Genomic DNA, 23,345 nt, shown 5'->3' on the forward strand with positions numbered 1-23,345 from the left:
AGGGCCAAGGATCAAACCTGCGACAGAGGAGGGATTTTGCAGGATCCTTACCCCCCTGGGCCACCAGGGAACTCCCAGTTTGCTGGATTTTAAGGGAACCGGAGCTACTCTTAAATACAGACTCACGACTTTTAAAATAAGCATTTTAATTTTTTTTAATGTTTAAATACTTTTCGTTAGAATCAACCCATGTGAGAGCTCTCTTGTCTTTTTTTTTTTTTTGGATGTTTACTCTTTGGGACGAAAAATATTTCTCATAAGTTGCTATGCTATTAGAGGCACTCGAGTGCTGTACGTTATTAAAATGTCCCACTGTCATTGAGTGACTAAAAAAGGAAGAAGAAATGAACAGGAAAGTATGAGGGGAACATCAAATAATCCTTCGTCCTTTTATTTTTCTTCTGATTTTTTTCTTCGTCTTTGTTTTTTTCTTTCTCTCTCATAAACTGAGGGTACGAGAGCAACCTAGGAAGCCTAGAAATGACAGCTGGGGGCTGGGGGACGCGCTCGCAGGAGCCGCGTTTCCACACGCTCACCAGAGCTGGCCGGCGACAGGTCATTCCGAGGCGCCTTCAGAGCCCTGGCGCAGAGATAAACACTCAAGACCACGGCCCAAACGGTGGCTGCGAGTGCAAACTGGAGGAAGTGATTGTACACGTAATAAAGCTCCACGTCCCAGAGCAAAGATGCTCCGACGAGTCCAGATGTCAGGATAAAAGCATAGAATCCTTAAAAAAAAAAAAAAGGCGGGGGGGGGAATTCATGTTAAGCCAGGGTTCACATGAGATTTGTACCATTATAAAACAATGCAGTGTTGTTTTGCTTTGTTTTGGGCTTTTGGGGCCCGCCCCTACATAGGGAGGTTCCCAGGCTAGGGGTCCAAGCAGAACTGCAGGCGGCAGCTGACACCACAGCCATGGCGATACGGATCTGAGCTGTGTCTGCGACCTACACCCCAGCTCATGGCAACACCAGATCCCTAACCCACAGAGCGAGGCCAGGGATGGAACCCGCATCCTCATGGATGCTAGTCGGGTTCATTAACCACTGATCCAGGACGGGAACTCCTATTTCTTAAAGTCTTAAAATTTAGGCTAAATACACACAAAGAGATGAACAAGCCGTGCCCGGGGCGACACAGCAGCCTTCAGTACCGATGCCGTACCCCCTTGCACCATCTCTCCGACAGGTTAACGCACTGAAGGCATATTCTTTTTCACTGTGAATGCTCATCTGCTTTTAATGAAGGGGGCTGAAAAGACGTTCACTATTAAAAAGCTGAAAAGCACCTCAAAATTCCCATAATCCAAGCCCTCAGGGTCAAAGTCAAGTGGCTCATTCTAAGAGCTGGGCAAACACACAACTTCAGGTCTTTAGGAGATTAACAAGGAGAACTCGCTTTACTTTAAATAACTTATCAAGAGTGGTTCCCAAAGGTCCTGGTCGGGTTCTACCTTCCAAACACAGATCTCAAGACCCTGCCCTCAAAGAAGAGGCCACGATATAAATGGTCCCCGAGGCCAGGCAGGAGACTGAGGGGACCAGCTCGGCAGGGATGACAGGGGGGGACCGCAGGGCCAGAGCTGTTCACACGAGGCCCCGCAGGAGGAACTGCTGCTCGGCGCTGACCCCGCTAAAGCTCCAGAGACGGAGGCTGAGCGGACTGTCTGCCTTCTCTTTTCGTTTTCTTTTGGGGGGCCACACCCACATCACGGGGATGTTCCCAGGCCAGGGATCAAACCCACACCACTGCGGTCATGCTGGGATCCTTAACCCGCTGCCCCACAAGGGAACTCCCCCATCTACTTTTGCTTTTGACTCAGGAAATCGTATTGCTTTCAGGAGCTGAGCACAAAAACTGCTCCCTAAGACATCAAATGACATTGGGATAAAAACAGTCAAACACTGAAAAGAGGTAGGTATTAGGTACAAACGAATTCAACTGTCAAGGCTTTTGTAAAATAAAATGGCCATCTCTGCTTTACCATTTAAACCCACATCTTCCGCACATCGGTGTGCTCCCACGAGTAACTTTGAACTGTTCAAACTTTAACTTTTTAAAACAGTCACTTTACTCAGAGGGAATTCCCCTTGTAGCACAACAGAAACGAATCCAACTAGGATCCATGAGGATGCAGGTTGGATCCCTGGTCTCACACAGTGGGTCAGGGATCCAGTGTTGCTGTGAGCTGTGGTGTAGGCCGGCAGCTGTAGCTCTGACTTGACCCCTAGCCTGGAAACCTCCATAGGCTGCGGGTGTGGCTCTAAAAAAAAAAAAAAAGCAAAAAAAATAGTAAGATAAAACATGCATTCATTTACCACAGATAAAATGTAGGCCTCTTAAAGCAAAAGAATGACGGATGGAAAAGTCTCCTGCTCCCAGCCTATGTGGATTCGATTCTCAGAATGTCTTAGGACTCCCCTTAGTTTACAATGGTAAACTCTCATCAAGCGGAATCTCACAGCATTAGAACCAGAGGAACCAGATGAGGAAATTTTCAAAAGAAGGATCAAGCAGCTGGTTCAGCCACCCAGCCCCACCCCCCACCTGTTTGCTCCACCAGCTCCGGGCTTGACCTCAGGGGAAGAGAAAATGGAAAAGAAGAGCATTCAGAAAAGAAGTAAATGGGGAGTTCCCATCTTAGCTCAGTGGTTAACAAATCCGAATAGGAACCATGAGGTTACAGGTTCGATCCCTGGCCTTGCTCAGTGGGTTGAGGATCCCGAGTTGCTGTGGCTGTGGTGTAGGCCGGCGGCTACAGCTTGATTAGACCCCTAGCCTGGGAACCTCCATATGCCACCGGTTCGGCCCTAAAAAGACTAAAAAATTTTTAAAAAAAGAAGTAAACGGGCACCTAGCAGAAGCCCACAGAGCACGAACATCAATGGACCCAATGGACAAACTGAACACCCCGCCCCTCCCCAGGCTTGGCCTCACGGGGGTGGCTGGCACACAAGGGAGGGTGTGTCAGCGGTTCTAAACCTGGTTCCAGCTGCAGGGAGCCTGGGAAAAGTAAACTCGATACTGACAGTAGCAGCAGACAAGTGTTAGGCATCTGCCATGGGTCAGGCGCTGAGCCAGGTTCGAGGCTTTACACACCTGGCACAAGAAGCAGAGGTGTCTAAAACACCTCTGGCTTCCTTTTTAGAGCCCAAGAGAGTGATTTCAGAAACAGTGGCTGCTAGATGAGTTACTGAAGAAAGGATCCAAACTTCAAAAGGTGAGAAGTGACAGGATTTAAAAAGGCCAAGAATTACAATGTATAATGTAATTCCCAAAAAAAGGAAAACAGCTGACTTGATCCAGTTAAAATGGAAACTCATCTAGGATAACTACACTATACACTGACCTTTTTTTTTTCTTTTTTTCACAGCCGTACCTACGGCATGTGGAAGTTCCTGGGCTAGGGGTAGAATCAGAGCCACTGCGACCCACCCAGCAGCTCATGGCAACGCCAGATCCTTAACCAACTGAGTGAGGCCAGGGATCGAACCTGCATCCTCATGGATACTAGTCAGATTCCTCACTGCTGAGCCTGCATCCTCGTGGATACTAGTCAGATTCCTCACAGGAATTCTACATGGCTTAATTTTTGACATATTGGCTGCAGGTATGAGCAGCTGATCTGCATGCCCTTTGGACTAAGAGATCATTTACTATTTACTATTCCTGGGGTGTAATCAGCTTTGACAGTTTAAAGAGAACTGCACCCAGAAGTCTGAGCTATCAAGTCATCAATTTGAATCTTTTAAAAAAAAAAAAAAATCACCATTTAATCTGTACTTGAGTCTTCTTCCATCAGCAAGAGGTGTTCCTTCTACAACCTTAAAAGAAAAGGTGTTTTTTTTTAATTTAAAATTTTACAAAGCACAACACTTTACCATGATATATACGTCTTGTAACAGCACCTCAATTTCAACACGCCTAAGAAGAAGGATCATCTTTTCATGGGAAAACGTAATTAACAAGTTTCAAAAATCTTCCTGGCACATCCTTTGATGAAGCAATTTCACCTTCAGGAAAGGTTCCAACAGCCACCTTCCTTCAACCCGCCCATGTTCCACCACAAGACGAAATGTGCTTTTGAAAAACCTGTCTATCTGGTCAATCACTAGTTCAAAACTCTTCAGTGTTTGTCTTGGGCTAAACTACCCTTTCATTAGCTATGAAAGGGAAGCCAAGAGAAATGTAGTATCTGTTTGAGATCACAGGATTAACAAAATTCCACATGCTAATTTCAAATGAGCCCTATCTAGTAAAGGTATCTAACAACTATTGTGCTGGGTTTTAGTCTGTGAAAAAAACAAAAAACATACACACACACACACACACACACATGTGTATATGTATATTTTTTAAACCATCAAAACTTCTTTTCTCAATAAATACCATCTAGTTTGAACTACGTCTATCTGAATTTGTGGTTTTTACTGTTGAGCCTTATCATAGAAATACCTGAAGGTTCACATCACACAAACCCTCTCTAGAGCCAACAACATTATGGTAAGGTTTCAAAGTATGTGAAGTCTGCAGTTCTGGCGTTTACCACCTCTAGTAAAACTGATCCTTTGGTTTACAGACAGTTGGCAAACTTGCAAAGCCCTAAGAATAAGATCCTTAAATGAATTATTTATTAAGGAATCTCATGTTCCTTTATTTTTTTATTATAGTTGATTTATAATGTTCTATTTCTGCTGTACAGCAAAGTGACTCAATCATGTTCTTTTTCTCACATTATCCTCCAAAATGTTCCATCACTACTGACTAGATAGAGTTCCCTGTGCTACACAGCAGGATCATGTTCCTTTAAAAATATCCAAGTAACGTCTTCTACTGAAAGAAGAAAAAACTACACTTAGCAATGAGGACAAATTTTAAAGACATTGCATGAGTTTGAAAAGAACACTAAAATGTCCCTGACAACAAGATTTCTAAAAGAGATGAAAATTAGAAATGCATCCTATTAAAAATAAACAGTAAAATACAGACTAAAATCCATTGAGCTCGGTAGTTTATCAATTCATGATTTCAAATTCTGCATCTTAAGTGACATGCACTAAGAGAGACTTTTTTGTTTCCCCGGCCACCTCTATTAGTCAGGTTATTTTGCAAAATAGCTCATTCTCTTCTATTTGGTTTGGAAAGTTACACAAGAACCCTCAATCAGATTCTTCAAGTTCCGCTTAATCAGCACGCGTTACAGCACACGAGCGCAAAGACTGAACAAAGTAAACCTAAGTAAGTCTGGGTGGTCAGGACCAAGGACTCATCTCCTCACCTTAAGATTACTGTAAACATCTTCATATCAACACGGGAGGGAGGCAGGAAAACCCTCTAACTCCACACGCCCTACCAGCAAAACCTTACCTTCCCAATCGGCAGTAGGTAGAACAGAGCCTGCAGGAAAAACCAGACGAGGTAGAGCCCAAATACTCTGGCGTCCCATAAATCAGACAAAGCTGGCAGAGGCGGCGGGAAATTCAGAAGACTGGGCTCTTTCTGTTTACACATCAACAGCAACAGGAAGAGGAAGGCAGGCAGGCCGAGCATGATGGTTAAAACACCTGCAAGTCATTGGTGAACATTCCAGGCTCTAGTTTCATTCCGAGGTATTTTATTTTTTTTCCAACAATCATTCTGGCTAGCTGTCTGAAACCAATTTCTAATGCACCATCAGAAAGTCCTCGCCTCTGGAGCTCCCATTGTGGTGCAACAGGATCAAGGGGCATCTGGGAAGTGCTGGGACAAGGGTTTGATCCCTGGCCCAGAACGATGGGTTAAGGATCCGGCAATGCCAAAGCTGTGGCTTCGGTCAAGACTGCAGCTCAGCTTTGATCTCTGGCTCAAGAGTTCCATATGCCTCGGGGGAGCCAAAAATGAAAAAAGGAAAAAAGTCCTCACTGCTACCTGTGGGAAGGCGACCACAAGCGTTAAAGTCGTGTAAAGCAGATGTCCAGCACCGAACCTCTAGATGCCCCCACAGAAACCAAGCTCCAAGACATTTAAACTCCAATCACTACAGCAGCAAACATGTTGAAACTCCAGCAAACTGAAGACAGGAACATCTAGCAGTCTGCTCTTCAAAAAACAAAAAACAGGAGTTCCCGTCGTGGCGCAGTGGTTAACGAATCCGACTAGGAACCATGAGGTTGCGGGTTCAGTCCCTGCCCTTGCTCAGTGGGTTAACGATCCGGCGTTGCCGTGAGCTGTGGTGTAGGTTGCAGACGCGGCTCGGGTCCTGCGTTGCTGTGGCTCTGGCGTAGGCCGGTGGCTACAGCTCCGATTAGATCCCTAGCCTGGGAACCTCCATATGCCGCGGGAGCGGCCCAAGAAATAGCAACAACAACAACAACAACAAAGACAAAAAAAAAAAAAAAAAACTTTGTATCCCTAAGATTCTAACATTTAAACTGATAACACACTCACAACGTGCACGGATTTTTAAGTGATGCTGGACACCATCTCTAACAAGTCAACTAGCCAAGAGTCAGAACTTACAAAATACAAAGCTGTTAATAAGCCATGCAGGATTTTGATGGAAAAGGACTTTCTTCTCTTTTTTCCTTTAGGGCCACACCCGCAGCATATGCAAGTTCCCAGGCTAGGGGTCGAATCAGAGCTGTAGCTGCCGGCCTGCGCCACAGCCACAGCAAAGGTGGATTCGAGCTGTGTCTGCCATTGGCACCACAGCTCACGGCAACGCTGGATCCTTAACCTACTGAGCGAGGCCAGGGATCGACACCATATCGTCATGGATACTGGTTGGGTTCATGACCCCTGAGCCACCATGGGAACTCCTAGAGAAGCACTTTCATTTGCAAGCTCATAAAACCTCGCCAGCTCCACCCACTTAGTAACTCCAAGCCTCTGATCCTTCAGATCCCTGACCTCACAAGCAACCTGTCTCGCAGGGAGGGCAGGCGCCGTGACACCACGGGAGTGTGCAGCTCCTTCCCCGTCCCACTGTGAGCCAGGCCCTGCCGGTCTGATTGTCAAATTTCTAGTCACTCATCATCACCATCCTTCCTCCATACAAATGTCACACCGACCCTCCCTTTGGCACTTCTTTGCTTAAAATCTATGAACAAACTACTAAAAGCTTTAAATATAGCCACAGCGGCACCCTTTTTCCTCTGCGATAACCCTCAAAAATGTTCCCGCTCGGGCCTTTGCTGTGGCTGCTGACCCCAACGCTTCCCCGAGTTCCCACCTGGCTCATTACCTGGCTGGCTTCAGATTTCTTCAGAGAAAGGCCTTTCTTGTTCATTTTATAGCCACTACACTCGCCCACCTGCCTGCCCTCCCGGAGCCAGTTCTGATACCTACCAGGTACTCCCCCAAACTCCACTTCCTTCAGCTGTTTGGTTGTCACTTCAAAGGTTCTCAATGACGTAGGTCCTTCTGTAACAATTTTTTCTTCCTGAGCATCTATTTCTTTTAATTTGATCTCTTCTCTTCTCGGACGAAGGCTATACTGTGTGGACAGATAACTGCTCTCCTGCGGCAAATGGAATTTTTCCTATTGAAAAAATATACAAAGTATTAAGTATCTGTGCTCAGTATCACTAATGCCACCACATTAATTAATTCAGCATTCTTAACACAGCCATAAACTAATAACAATAAATCTCTTCAATTCCATTCAGTCTTAAGGGCAGAATCTTAGAAAAGACTATAAGAAAGAGTATGGCTTTCCAACCAAAATGTTTATCAGCTGATGAACAAATAAATAAAATGTAGAATATTCCTACAATGGAATATTATCTGTCAGTAAAAAGGAATAAAGTACTGATAAATGCTTAAAAAAAAAAAGAAAGAAAAGAAAAATTATGGTTTTCAAGATGCTTCTCTAGCGAAAGTCACATCCACAAAGAAAAAAATTACCTGGAGAGAGAATGAGCCGGTGTGCACCTGCGTGGTTTTGTGAGGAAGGTCATTCTTCTCTCTGTGCTCAGGCTCTCCATTGTATCTGTTGATGCTGTTCCCAAATGGCTTCTAAATTGAAGAATATCAAACGTTTCAACCAGAGGAATGGTAATGTACTAAAAAGGAATAGGGCAGTAAAAATCTAGCATCGAACAAACCAAAGATTTTCAGAGCCTTAGTTCTGGAAAAGTGCAGCCTATTTTTGCTGAAAATGAAATGGAATAAGACAGACAAGAATCTTCAAAAGAGGGGACCTTCCGGTAGTGGTTTCCACAGAAGGGCTTTCATCTTTTCAACAAAATTAGACTCCATTTATAATTTCACTGTTCCATAATGAATGTTCTAATAATATTCGCTATGAGAAGTAGATAAAGTAAAAATTGGTAAATTAGTTCATTAATTAGTTTAAAAAAAAAAAAAAAGAGGAAGAGATATTTACTGCCCCCAAACAGCCAATAATGGGAAATTAAGCAGCCGTGGGTACCTATGGAGAATTACTAGTGACCTTCAAACTGCCTATTTTCTGAATTTCATCTGCCTCATTTTTATTAACCTTAACTTTTCTTTCCCTAATGTCCCTTTTCTCAACTCAGTCTCTCCCGGATCGCTCATCCTCTCGCAGCAGCACAGGAAGTTTGGTACCGATTGTTCACAGGAAGTACTCTTGCTTACGAAACATAATCCAGGCAATATATGGCTGAAATCTGTAACTTTGCTCCTTTAAAATCACAAATTGACAAACTATAATGCTAATAAAGCAAGAGGAAAAAAACAAACTAAAAAGACAAGTATATCCCTTGGGAGGCCAGCTAGCAAAAGACAGCATTAATACAGCATCAAGTTCTAGTTCAAATCAAGGTCTAACTGAGCAGGGACAGCATTCAACATATACTTAGGTTTATCAATGTGCCAAAGAGACATTTAGCAGCAAACGGACCCACATAAAAAGTACTCTCTGGGAGTTCCCATAGTGGCGCAGCAGAAATGAATACAACTAGGAACTATAAGGTTGCAGGGTCAATTCCGGGCCTTGCTCAGTGGGTTAAAGATCCGGCATGGCCAGGAGCTGGGGCGTAGGCCGGCGGCTGTAGCTCTGATTCAACCCCTAGCCTGGGAACTTCCATATGCTGTGGGAGCAGCCCTAAAAAGAAAAAAAAACAAAACAAAACAACCAAAAAAGTACGCTCTGGGTTTCTCAAACGTCGGTATATAATCTATAGCAAGCACAAATGAAATCCTGTAACAAGCCTGGTGGGCTGACCCTAAACTGCACTGACTGCACCCCAACAAGGTATTTAGTGAGCAAAGTACCACAACCGATCACAACAGGAGTTCGAAAGAACACAGACAAAATGATCCAAAGCTCCATGCAGCCTAAGTGCAGTCTTTCACATGCATCACCCCATCCTCAACTCAGCCACGGATCCACTGTGAGACCAGGGCTCGACTGGTAAGAAGCGAAGCTGGTCTGTGGGCTCTGGGGTCACCAGGACTATAAGGAGGTTGCAAGGTAAAAATCTACCAGTCATTAAAAGCTAAAAAATGAAATGTGGCAGAAAGCATTCTGTCCGTTAACCTGAGTCACCTGTCTAGCAGAGAGAGCCACTAACAGAATATTCCAACTCACCAGCCACAATCAAAAGGCAACTGAAGGGGTTCCCGTCTTGGCTCAGCAGAAATGATTCTGACTAGCTCAGTGGGTTAAGGACCCAGCGTTTCCGTGAGCTGTGGTGTAGGTCACAGACGTGGCTCCAATCTGGTGTGGCGGTGGCTATGGCCAGCGGCTACAACTCCAATTCAACCCCTAGCCCAGGAACTTCCACATGCCACGGGTATGGCCCTAAAAATAAAATTAAAAAAGGATATTTGTTTATAATGGTGAACACTTAGAAAGAAAAAAGCTGTCTACCTTTAAAGGAACTAAAAATGAGGACAAAGGTTCGATCCCTGGCCTCACTAGGCTGAGGATCTGGAGTTGCCCTGAGCCGTGGTGTAGGCCGGCAGCTATGGCTCAGATCCGACCCCTAGGCTGGGAACTTCCATATGCCACGGGTGCGGCCCTAAAAAGATTAAAAAAAAAAAGCAATTGAAAACAGGGAGTCTAAAATCTTCAACAATCATATTGCCCCTTCCCCGCTCCCCCAAAAAACCAAGAAACTCTGTACTCAGAATGAGAAAATGTCATTCATAGCCTACTCATACTGGTATAAACTTTCTTGAAGCAATTTAGCAAAACGGAATAAAAGCCTCAAATCTGCTCGCTCCATCTCACCTAGCAGTTCCACTTGTAAGAACTTATCCTAAGGATATATTAGATGTTGTGTAAGAATTTCTGTTTATAGGAGTTCCCGTCATGGCTCAGCGGGTAACGAACCCGACTAGTATCCATGAGGACGTGGCTTCCACCCCTGGCCTCGCTCAGTGGGTTAAGGACCCAGCGTTTCCGTGAGCTGTGGTGTAGGTCACAGACGTGGCTCCAATCTGGTGTGGCGGTGGCTATGGCCAGCGGCTACAACTCCAATTCAACCCCTAGCCCAGGAACTTCCACATGCCACAGGTATGGCCCTAAAAATAAAATTAAAAAAGGATATTTGTTTATAATGGTGAACACTTAGAAAGAAAAAAGCTGTCTACCTTTAAAGGAACTAAAAATCATGTTACCTCTATATAACTTATGATAATCCAAACAATACCATAGGCAACAATGAAAGTGACGTAGGAAAATAGAATAGCTTATTCCCAACCTCTTAAAATTTAAAAATCTGACTCCAAAACTAAAGCTTCTTAACAATCTGCATGCATTCTATCCAGAAAAGAGGAAACATTAAGCGAACAGAATAAAAAATTATTTTTATTCAGTTACTCTTAGTTATAACTTTGATTTGGTCTACTACCTAAAATATGCATTGCCTAAGACCCTACAGGCTCTGCACACTCCGATAGCTCCAACATAAAATCGGAAAATACTTCCATTAAAATACCATCTTTGGGGAATTCTCTTGTGGCACAGAGGGTTAAGGAGATGGCACCGGTTTGATCCCTGGCCCAGGAACTTCCACATGAAACAGACGTGGCCAAAAGAGTATGTTTTTATAATATACAGTTATGTCTCATTTAATTTTTTTTTTCCTTTTTAGGACCACATCCATGGCATATGGACGTTCCCAGGCTAGGGGTCATATCGGAGCTACAGCCACCCGCCTACACCACAGCCACAGCAGCAATGGATGTGAGCTGCATCCGAAACCTATGCTGCAGCTTGCGGCAATGCCAGATCCTTGACCCACTGAGCAAGTCCAAGGATCGAATTAGCATCCTCATGGATACTAGCCGGGTTCTTTTTATTTTTGTCTTTTGAGGGCCGCACCCATGGCATACGGAGGTTCCCAGGCTAGAAGCTGTAGCCTCCAGCCTACACCACAGCTGTAGCCACCAGCCTACACCACAGCCACAGCAATGCCAGATCCGAGCCGCGTCTGTGACCTACACCACAGCTCATGGCAACACGGGATCCTAACCCACTGAGCAAGGCCAGGGATTGAACCTGCAACTTCATGGTTCCTGGTTGGATTCGTTTCCACTGCTCCGCGACAGGAACTCCACTAGTCAGGTTCTTAACCCACTGAGCCACAATGGGAACTCCCAGTTATGTCTCATTTTATACATGAGCTTTTATACACTATAAAAACTTATTCAGTTCAGTCTATAATAGACATCTACTTCAAATTTAAACAGTGCTTTTTTAAACCACAATATTAAATGGCACTCTTATAACTTAAAAGCATTCTTTCTCACAGTCTTCCAAACATTCTAGTCTTCCAAACATTCATTTTTTATGTAATCTTCCAAAGTCATCACCTTCGACCTGACATCTCACTGACATTTTAATATTATCAACTGCAAATCACCTGAGCACGTACACACATAAAGGGAAGATGCATCTGGAGCGGACTAAACGCTGGGCGAGGCTGGCGAGCTCCCAAACACACTTACCAGCACCAGCGGAGTCAGCTTAACTTCCAAAATTTCCTTCCTGACTTCCTTCCTATCAGCCTGGTGCGAAGCCGAGGCGGATCGGCGGGAGCTCCTCGGGGGCCGGCCCGGGGACCGGGAGCGAGACCTCGAGCGGCTCCCTCGGCGTCTGGAGGGAGAACTGGAAGCTGAGCCACTCTTCCTTTGCCGGAAGGAGGTTAAAGGCTAGAGAGGGAGGAGAAAGCAGAGCTTTACCTCGAGTCCACACACAGGCGGGCAGATCCCTCCCACCCGGTCTGTGGGACCCTGGATCTAAGACTGGCTTCCCGGTTCTCAAAGGATTGCCAGCAGAAGAAGAATGAAATTTAGCAGGCACCTGAGAATGATGTGACATTCAAGTTTCAGTGTCCACCAATAAAATCTCACTGGAGAGTTCCTGCTGTGGCTCAGGGGTAATGAACCCAATTAGTATCCATGAGGATGTGGGTTCCATCCCTGGCCTCGCTCAGTGGGTTAAGGATCCAGCATTGCTGTGAGCTGCCGTGTAGGTCGCAGACACAGCTCATTTCTGGTACGGCTGTGGCTGTGGCTGTGGGGCAGGCTGGCAGCTGCAGCTCCGATTCGACCCCTAGCCTGGGAACCTCCATATGCCACGGGTTCAGCCCTAAAAAGCAAAATAAATAAATAAACAGACAGACAGGTAAACAGAAAAAAAAAAAAAACACCTACAGGGATATCCCAGTTATTCTCAACATACTCAAAGATCAAAGCGTGCTTACCTTGATATCACTCTCTTTCAGTTCAAGTTCAGTTCCATCCTTGTATTTGACGGTGTAAAGCTGGGACTTGCTGTCATGGCTCAGGATCTCTACTTCGTAGTAAAGTGAACTCCCAGGCCATCGACCCCGTACTACTTCACCATCAGCAAATCTCCTAGTTGGCATTTTCGAAAATCAGCCTGAATGGTTTAAAAAAAAAAAACAAAAAAGGGAATCAGTGCATTCACACTTACATTTGTCTTTTTTTCATACACTGAACACTAAAAAATAACCTTCCAAAATGTCTAACTGGTCAAGACTTTAGGGCTAGAAAAGCTTCTAGAGGAGAGGGTATTTATATAACCCACAGTTGAAAGGTAAAAAAGACTATAAAGCTTAAAGGTGTTCATTGCTTTGTCCACAGGCATAAAATCAGATGGCATGAAATGGCAGAATCAGGACATACAGAGGTTGTTCTTTCTGCTACATGGTATCTCCCTGGGAAACACTTTATATACATATAAGTGACACTAAACATTAATTATACGACAAAGCATAAAGGCTCCAAATGGGGAGTTCCCACTGAGGCAGTGGGTTAAGAATCCAACTGTAGCGGCTCAAGTCACTGTAGAGCTGTGAGTTCAATCCCAGGGCAGGGGCTTATATAGGATCCAGAGTTGCCCCCAGCTGTGGCTCAGATTCAATCCCTGACCCAGGAACTTCCATATGCCACAGGTGAGGCCATGCAAAGAAAAAAAAAAAGCTCCAAATGGCTTGCACTAATGCAAAATGCTACCCGCCCACAGTGACCATAGTCCTTTAATTAACAAGGCACAGTCTCACAAAGGACACACATTTTCTGATGTATAAATTTGCATATTCAGTAGCCCCACCACCCTTATCTGAGGAAATATGTTCCCAGACCCCCAGGCGTCCCCAGTGAATCCTGAAACCACAGATAGTACACAGCCATATTCATACTACGCTTTTTCCTCTACATACACACTTATGATAAAGTTTAATTTATGCACTAGGCTCCATAAGGTGTTAACAATAATAACTAAGAATAGAACAAATGCAGAACAATTATAACAATGTACTTTAATAAAAAGTTATGTGAATGTGGCTGATCTCTCAAAATCTCTTCTTGCACAAATTTAACACTTTTTCTGTCTTCACTTAAGCACTAAGTCATGCACTGTGGCCATAACTTTCGCAGCGTGAAGTGCAACAACAAAACTAGCATCCATTTCTTTTTCCTTCTTCACAATTTCCCAGAGAGAAGATTCATTCTCACTTTAGGTCTCAGCAACCTCAGGATACAATTTTTTTTCCTTTCCCTGTTAAGCGAACTTCCACCTTTTCAGTTAAAGGAAGCACCTGACGGCTTCTCTTTGGCACATCTGAATTGCCAGCATCGCTGCGCTCGTGCTTTGGGGCCATCATTATGTAGAATGAGGGTCACCTGAACACAAGCGCTGCGCTATCTCTTGACAGTGGAGCTGATAACCCAGATGGCTACTAATGACAAATGGGCAGGACACGCTGGCCAGAGGGATGGGTCCCATCCCAGGCTGGACGGAGGGGGACAGTCCAAGACTTCATCAGCTACTCAGAATGGTGCACAATTTAAAACGTATGAATTGTTTATTTCTGGAATTTTCCATTATTGGACCACAGGGGACCATGGGGAACTAGAACCTCAGAAAGTGAAAAACCTGTGGATAAGGGAGGATGACTGCGGTCTCAGAAAGGCTTTACAGATGTAGCTCCTTTCTAACATACAATGCTTACTAAAAACAAACTATGAAACAGACTGGGAAAGTCAAGGCTGTCTAATTCACATTACCGCAGCCTACCAAGGGGGGAGAAAAATAACTCCAAATCTCTAATGAACAGCAAATTTGGGATTTTTCACAAAGCTTTCAAGTCTTAGAGCTACAGTCTCAAACACCCACCAAGTCCCTCTGCCAAGCACATCCCTGGGCCCGCATCCCGGCTCTTTTCTCTCAAGCCTAGAGCAGACACCAGCCCCCAGGGACCACCTTCTTTTCCACCGAACCAAAACATGGCCCATCAAGCCTGGTCAACCACACTTTTAAGAAGCCGCAAGCAAACTGGAGGAATTGCCGCTTGCATGAGGCCCACCTGCCACCCTTTTTCCAGCATCAACAGATTGCTGGTGCCTCCAGCTCTTACAGAGTAACACAGATTCACTTTTCCACAGGACGGGGGCCAGCGCCTCCCAATGCCACCTGAACTAGCCGGGCCTCTGAGCAGCAGCAGAGCCGATGGGAAGACCTCTCCCTACCTCACCTGCATCCCACCGACTCAGCAATTCCCCGAGTCTCCCCTGAGCGTGTGAAATACACACTCTTCACCGCTCCCGGCAAAAGCAGACACCGGGACATAACCGCACTAGATAACTTGTGAAGTGTCCCCGGAGTTAAGAAAGGACAAGGTTACATGGCCACACCCCTCCTGAGAAAGCATCTTTCCCAAGCAAGCACATTTCTTCACCGCTAATCACCTGCGGAAACAACTTCACACACTTCACTGGTTAGAGAGAGAAACTAGGCTGGCAGATAAAACAAAACATGGGGACATGCTGGTGAATGGAGGCTGTCAGCCCATTCACACCTCGGGTCAAAGAGTCGCTTTCGTCCCCGACCTGCCTGCATCACTGCCTCACTGGGCAGAGAGAACTTGGGCTTCTTGGGGTCAAGGGTGGGGGGACCCAGCTGCTCTGGGGGCAAAGTCACACGTGGCTGAGGAGCACCTGGAAAGCATAGGGCAGTGGACACCTTGGGACCCAGAGGAGGGGCACACACACACAAAAAAGGAAGGTGACAACAGCAAGTTCTGCCTATTTCAACATTTAGCCTCCAAACGCCAAGAAAGAGGAAGGAAACGTGCCCTCCTTCTCTCGCGCCCCCTCCTTCTCCTCGGACCCCCTAAACTCAAACCACTGTTTCCAGCTCTCTGCCGTGGGTCCAAACCACTGTTTCCAGCTCTCTGCCGTGGGTCTCTGCTTTGGAAGAAGGCAGTTACATCTTTCTATACGAAGCTACCATTCCAGTTTCCAACAACTTGTCACACCCTTTTGAAACACAGTCCCTCAGGACTTAGGGGTCACCTAGATTTTTTTTAAAAAACCTTTTGGAACATGTCTTTATTGGTCTCTTTCTGTTGTACCTACTGTCTACCACATGCATAGTATCTGTAATACCAGACACAATTCTGGTCAATGCCAAAGAGGTTTTTCTGTTATCAATTAAATACTTTAGGGTAAACAAATTTTCAACAAATTAAGATACATGATGGATATGTTAGGTCTCTAAATGTAATTTTTTTGTTTTCTTTTTAGGGCCGAACCCCGAGGCACATGGAAGTTCCCAGGCGAGGGGTCAAATCAGAGCTACAACTGCCAGCCTACACCACAGCCACAGTAACGCCTCATCTGTGACCTACACCACAGCTCACGACAACCCTGGATCCTTAACCCACTGATCGAGGCCAGGGATTGAGCCAGCATCCTCATGGATACTAGTTAGATTTCCTTTCTGCTGAGCCACAACGAGAACTACTTTTTTTTTTTTTTTTTTTTTTTTTTTGCTTTTTAGAGCCACACCCTCAGCATATGGAAGTTCCCAGGCTAGAAGCTGAATATGAGCTGCAGCTGCCAGCCTACACCACAGCAAAGCAGGGATCTGAGCCACATCTGCAACCTACACCACAGCTCACGGCAACACTAGATCCCGGACCCACTGAGCGAGGCCAGGGATCCAACCCGCATCCTCAGGGATGCCAGTGTGATTCGTTTCCGCTGCACCACAACAGGAACTCCCTAAACTTAATTTTTTAAAAAAAATTTAAGAATTGGGACTCAATAGCAATCTTTCATGTGGTGGTTGAAGAAAAAAGGAACCAACCAGGACTCTCCTTAGGAGACTGATAACCTTACACACCAATGTTCTGAAAGCTACAACTACCAACATCATGTGCGCTCCCACTTTGCTCGAGATCCACACACAAGCGTCCCACAGTGCATCACATTTTCATCCTGCAGGAGTAAATGTAACAGGTAAACAGGAAAACCCCAGGACAGGTGTGTGTGTCATTACGCTCTCACCTCATGAAGTCCAAATAGGCCTCCTCAGAAGAGATGTTTTAGCCAAGGATGTTTGCAAAGAAAACTTTTGTTTTCTGAACACAGTGTCTTCATTTCCCTTAGCAGTGGAAACATGGGGACCCTCAGGCTTTTCTCTATTAAGCCACACGCTTGCTAACTTCAGTGTCAACTGGCACTGGATTCCTTACACATTTCGGCTTCAATATGTTCCTGTTTATCAGCACCACAGAATGTGTTCTTCCCTGCTGATCACAGCCTTACAACGGTCTTTGGCCATCTTTTCCCACTTTTTCAAATTAGTCAAAATGTGGCAGAGAAAGGGAAGCTCCCATCAAATCTGACAGCTTTCCTCAACACCTGTGCCCAAAGGCTGGCCTAACAGGCAAAACCCCAACAAGAACACCTGGCCTAGCTCCTGCCCTGCCGCACGATGCAGAAGAAACACCACCATCCTGGCTGCAGAGGCAGAATGGCCTGACATTTCCCCTAAGAAATGTAAAGAACTGAAGGTCCCGATAACTCCCCTCTGCTCACTTTTCCCTCCTCCCTTAACAGCTCTCAGAAACTGAACTTAAACTGGACTTGCTTCCCAGTCTAAATTAGCGGCCGCACCCCCGCGCGCCCGCGCGCGCGCGCACACACACACACCCCATCCTTTCCTCCAGAGCAGTTGCTACAAGTGTAATTACAGATTGGCACGTGTTTATTTGCAAGGTCCCTGAGGGCTGGGATCAGGAATGTGGGTCTAGCTGAGCTCTGGCCAGGTGCATGCCCGGCACCGGGCAGCGGAGCCCTCGCTCCCGTCTGAACCCTTGCATCGCTGTCCAAAGTATCTACTGGGTCGTTCTGAGGATCCCCAGCGACACTCCGCGCAGTCATTTTGGTGAACCGCCTGGAACCAGGCCCTCCGCAATCAAGTGCTTACTATGTGTCCCTTGCGAATGACGGAAGGTATCACTACGAAGAATTTCTTCTTAGGCCTTAAAAAAGGTGGGAAAAATAAGATCGAGCTTTAGCAGGAGCCCGCAAACCTGCCTAACGATTCGGCTTTCGAGCGTGCGGAAACGCCCGGCGAGGGAATGCAACACACGCAGCCAGCACTGCAGAGTCACCAAACCGAGAGCCACGACCCTCAAGGCCAGTGACAACCAGCGCGCATTCAAGTCAGCTTTGCAACCCCACTTCCCTGTCCGCCAGGCTGCCGCGCCTTTCTCTGCCTCCCCACCAGCTGGGCCCACTAAGCCACCCCCTCATCTGTCAAAAAAGGCGCTCGGAGCGGGCTTGGGAGGGCGGGCGCTGCAGGGCGGGGACAAAGAGGCCGGGGAGGGTCCCCCACCCACACATCCTCCCCAGTCAACATCAGTTTACACCGACGCGGCGCGTCCAAAATGGAGGGAAACGTCGGCAATTTAAAACCGCAGCTCCATTTCCGCAGCTGGCCCGGCCGGGCGCAGCACTAGCCTCGCCAGCAGCGGCCGGGACGGACCCGGAGAAGGGGAGGGCGAGGCCGCGGGGCCAGGCCGGGTGTCCAGGTACCCCGGCCCACCAGCCGCGCCCGCCCCGTTGGCCTCCGCCCGGCCCCTCGGAGACCGCCCCGCGGGAAGCGGGATTGGGTTCCCGGCGCTCACCTGCTCCAGGCTCCGGCGAGAACACGAACGGCTCCGGGAGAATTGCGGAGCAGCAACCTGGCGGCGGTTCCGCGCGCGCGACACTGCCCTCTCTCGCGCTCTCGCGCCCCGCGGTCCCGCGGCCCGGGCGCGCGCCTTCCCGGCCCGGCCCTCTCTTCGCCCCGCCCCTCCATCCGGGCCTCCCCAAGCTCCTATTGGCCCCTTGGCCTTTTGAATCGCGCCCAGTGCTACCGATTGGTCGTATGGTGTGGCGCGTCTGCCCCGCCCCGCCCCGCCCCGCCCCTCGGCAAGGCCAGTGATGCGGGGAGCTCGGCCAGGAGGGTCCGCTTCTGATGCGGCCCAAAGACTGTATTTTCCGGGCCTTATCTCCATCGCCCAGACAATTTTGCAGCCCGCGGACCGCTGGCGCTCCCCGCCCTTTTCCTCCCCGCACTTGCCCCAGTTGCCTGGCGATGCTCAGCAGGGATATTGGTGTGCGAGGTGGCTTGGCGAAAGAGATAATAAAAAGCTATAAAGAAAATAAATTTGCATAGTGATTACTAAAATCAACTGACTGAGACCGAAAGTACATCTTGCTAAAACACTATTAGTATTCAAAAAAAAAGCACTCCAGAAACTTCCTGGACAAGTAGTGTCTCGGAAGGCGATCTGGGGCTCCTTTGTCTTGATGATGGCTGCCTCTGGGCAGACACTGATCTGGACGGTGCATGGGGGCCGTGGGGTCAGTGGGTGGAAGAGGGGTTGGTAAAGAATGTCCAGGTGTTCCCTACAACTCACAGCGTTCCTAGGAAGACTGCCTTGAGAAGGAGTTTCGACAGTAAGGGGAGGTCCTGCAGAGATACGGTAGAAAATATTCAACGTGCAGCCTGGAACAGAAAATTCTGTGCCTCACGCACTGAGATACCCTCTTGACCTACATCCCACAAGCCTGGTTCTACGCGGCCTCCAAGATGCTGAATCATTATATTGTTACCTCCGAATCTGTTATGGATCCTAAACTTTGTTTTTTTCTCTCTCCAACTTATCATTATTGGTTAGTTGGTTTCCTTCCTTTGAGGTCAGGAGTTTAAAGCAGTCCATTGAGGTTCCCCATTTTGCAGTGTGGTTTTAATCAAAGTAATTCTTAGCCCAACTACTAGGTTAATCTAACTTACTAGGTAAATTTAAGTGAATTTTTGAAGAACTATCCTTTAAATTATAATGATAAATAGGCTTTACCATTTATGGCCCAGCTTCATGCGTAAGGGCTCTCATTTCCTCATGGTTATAACGTCAAAACACCCAGGTTTACTACTACAGAAAGAAAGAAAAAAAAGATAATACATTGAGATTTCTCCATCATTCACATCCAACGTGAATGAGTTCATCAGAGTCTTTCCTGAGAACAATTTCTGACATTGAACTGTCACTGTCATAAAATTTGCCATGGAAATCTGAGCTACAGACATGTACACTGCACTTCAAAGTCAGAAAATCTTTGCAATTTTTGGCAAAGCCCTAAACTTGAGTGAGTGGCCTTAACCCTTAAGGTAAGATAATATTAGCCCTGTTAGAGAAAAGCAAATCAAAACCACGATGAGGTACCACCTTCCCCCTGCCAGAATGGCATCATCAAACAATAAGTGCTGGAGAGGGTGTGGAGAAAAAGGAACCCTAGTACACTGTTGGTGAAATTGCAAATTGGTGCAACCACTGTGGAAAGCAGTATGGAGATTCCTCAGAAAACTAAACATAGAACTCCCATTTGATCCAGCAATCCCACTCCTGGGCATCTTTCCAGAGAAATCCACGACTCGCAAAGACACATGTACTCCAATGTTCACTGCAGCACTATTTGCAATAGCCAAGACATGGAAACAACCTAAATGTCCATCGACAGAGGAGTGGATCCAGAAGATGTGGTACATATACACAATGGAATATTACTCAGCCATTAAAAGGAATGAAATACCAGCATTTTTAGCAATATGGATGGACCTAGAAATTATCATGCCAAGTGAAGTCAGTCAGACAAGGAGACACCAACATCAAATGCTTTCACTGACCTGTGGAATCTGAAAAAAGGACACAATGAACTTTGCAGAACAGATACTGACTCACAGACTTTGAAAAACTTATCGTTTCCAAAGGAGACAGTTCGGAGGGGTGGGGGGATGTGCTGGGGTTGCGGGATGGAAATCCTATAAAATTGGATTGTGATGATCATTGTACAACTATAAATGTAATAAATTCATTGAGTAATTTTTTAAAAAAGATATTAGCCCTACTACATTTTTTTTTCCAGCAAACAACACAGAAATGAAAACACTATACCAGGTATATAGAGCCCTAAAAATAGTCACTATTCCTACTAGTCAAGCAGTGCTACTTTTTTTTCTTTTTCATGGAAGTGGAAGTTTCCACTCTAGGTGTCGAATCAGAGCTATAGCTGCCAGCCTCTGCCACAGCCACAGCCACAGCCACTTGGGATCAGAACCAAGTCTGCAACCTACACCACAGCTCACAGTAATGCTGGATCTTTGACCCACTGAGCAAGGTCAGGGATCGAACCTGCATCCACATGGATACTAGGCAGATTCATTTCTGCTGCACCACAATGGGAATTCCCAGTGCTACATTATTCTTTTCTCATATGTTCTACATGGAAGCAAGATTTCAGTGGATTTTCCTTAAGTTACACATTTCCTAGATCATTTCCATTGATGAAATAAAAGATTTGTTTAAAAAAAAGAAAACCTTCATTTTAATAGTCAGGTTTATATAGTCTCATAACAAAACAAAGTTAAAAGATAATAAATTACTAGAATCAGCTTAGTTAATATTCTTATAAATAATCCACTAAAGACATTTTTAAAACAGAACTGGTTTTGACATCAGAGAAACTAAACAATAACTATTGTTTATTTCTAGTTAGCAGATTGGAGCATATTTTGAAAAACCAGATAAATATCTAGGCCACTTTCTCAGTAAAGGAACTGTTAGGTTTTTTTCCTCTTCTTTTCTGTTTTAGAGACCACTAAAAACATGTAAATTGGGGAGTAGAGAATTTCCTGGTTTGGTGCTTAGAGAGATGCTTGTCAACCCTAATTGGCAAGTTGGAGATTTTCAGGATATATAAAGTAAAAGCCCTTGAAGAGCTGTACCTGGGGCATCGGTGTTGTTAAGGTGGCCAAGAGTGACACGGCCCTCTTCCCAGTTTACAAGGAAAATGAGTGGGGGGAAGCAGAGCCCATCAGCACCGCTACTCAAAGCTCCCGCAAGGCACAGGTGGAGCCAGGAAACCTTGCATATGAAATACAGGAACTGCTGCGTAAGGCATTCCGTTGTGGCTGTTTTTGGCTCTGCTTCCCAAACATCTCTTTTAGGATATAGGTCTAGCTAAGATGTCACACAGCAGGAAGAAGTCCAGAAGGACTCATTTGGTACTGTTTATAATGAACAAACATACGCACTGGGAGGTACCAAAAACCTTCATTCACGAGGTAGAAGTACTCGGGAGCCGTCTGATAAAAACACATTTCGGCCCAAGTTGTTTGATCTGAATGGCTTGTATTTGCACAGAGATGGAGTTCACGGTTAGCCTGATGGAATACTGAGGTCAGTTGCCAGACCATTTTTTTATTGTTATTCGAAACACTTACATTTATGTGTATTTACAACACTTACTCATCCCCCTCTTTTTTTCTTATACTCAGCTCTCAGAGGCCGGGGGCGGCGGGGGTGGATTTTAAAAAGGTACATCCAGGACACTGCTATCCTTAGCATCAGTGGAAGAATTTGAAAGAGGTAAGGACTTGGTGACAAAGAAAAGAAGAGGCGAGAGCTGGCGTAATAATCATAATAACTAACCTTTATTTAAGAAGTTCTTACTTCTGCCACCTGCTGCTCTAAGCACTTCACGCATCTTCATTGATCTATTTCATTTGAATCTCAGGACAACAGCGCTGGGCCAGGCATGCCGCGCATACCCCTGTGAGACAGTGTGAATTCCGGTTCTAACACTATCAGTGTCCTTTTCCAGCAGGTTCTTGAAGTCTGGATTTCCTCATCTGTAAAATGGGGATAATAAGTGTGCCTAGGAGTTCCCATTGTGGCTCAGAGGGCGAGGAATCCAACATAGTATCGGTAAAGATGCAGGTTCCATCAGTGGGTTAAGGATCCGGCGTTTCTGTGAGCTGGGGTGTAGGTCGAAGATGCGGCTCGGAGCCTGCGTTGCTGTGGCTGTGGTGTAGGCTGGTGGCTGCAGCTCTGATGCGACCCCTAGCCTGGGAACTTCCATATGCCGTGAGTATGGCCCTAAAAAGAATAAATAAATAAATAAGTGTGCCTATTCCACAGGTAATTATGAGGATGAAATGCAATTAGACATGTCAGAAAGTGTCGAGGCAACTCTTAGCATAGCTTCACTTTATTACAAGTCCATGGTCACCATTTTTAAACACCTGTAAAAAGATTAAATGGTACTTTCAATAACATGTGTCAACAAATTTTTAATGCATTTGTTGTTTTTCATCTAAAGATCTAAATCCTTTGAATCCTGCTATACCTATTTAAACATAAGACTGTTGTGGGAGTTTCCTGCTGGCTCATCAGGTTAAGGATCCAGCGTTGTCACTGCCGTGGTATGGGTTCAATTCTGGCTCTGGGCATGGCCACCAAATAAATAAATAAATAGGAGTTCCCGTCATGGCGCAGCAGCAACGAATCCAACTAAGAACCATGAGATTGTGGGTTCGAGCCCTTGCCTTGCTCAATGGGTTAAGGATCTGGCATTGCTGTGAGCTGTGGTGTAGGCTGCAGACACGACTCGGATCCTGTGTTGCTGAGGCTGTGGTGTAGGCCAGCAGCTGTAGCTCCTATTAGACCCCTAGCCTAGGAGCCTCCCTATGCTATGGGTGCGGCTCTAAAAAAAACAAATAAATAAATAA

The 23,345-nt window shown here is 45.9% G+C and overlaps 1 protein-coding gene across 4 annotated transcripts in view; it reads right to left on the reverse strand.

Moving 5' to 3' along the window:
* Positions 1-23,345, reverse strand: part of LBR (lamin B receptor) — a 42,557-nt gene that overhangs the window by 8,594 nt on the left and 10,618 nt on the right. The window contains exons 2-9 of one of the 4 annotated variants that reach the window (XM_084979218.1): positions 22,267-22,466; positions 12,679-12,857; positions 11,921-12,124; positions 7,886-7,996; positions 7,328-7,520; positions 5,369-5,565; positions 3,771-3,825; positions 537-728 (exon numbers count right to left, since the gene is read on the reverse strand). In XM_084979218.1, coding sequence (XP_084835344.1) covers positions 537-728; positions 3,771-3,825; positions 5,369-5,565; positions 7,328-7,520; positions 7,886-7,996; positions 11,921-12,124; positions 12,679-12,843 — 1,117 coding nt within the window. In that variant the 5' untranslated portion in view covers positions 12,844-12,857; positions 22,267-22,466. Of the gene's footprint in view, positions 1-536; positions 872-2,263; positions 3,826-5,368; positions 5,566-7,327; positions 7,521-7,885; positions 7,997-11,920; positions 12,125-12,678; positions 12,858-18,417; positions 18,503-22,266; positions 22,860-23,345 lie in introns of those variants that run through there. The other 3 variants (XM_084979219.1, XM_021064388.2, XR_014817442.1) reach the window with 3 other exon arrangements.

Source organism: Sus scrofa, chromosome 10 (assembly GCF_054392235.1).
Source record: "Sus scrofa isolate SSC_HxYL_T2T_F1_AM1 chromosome 10, Sscrofa_HxYL_maternal_Yorkshire_Landrace_v2.0, whole genome shotgun sequence".
Classification (NCBI taxonomy): Eukaryota; Metazoa; Chordata; class Mammalia; order Artiodactyla; family Suidae; genus Sus; species Sus scrofa.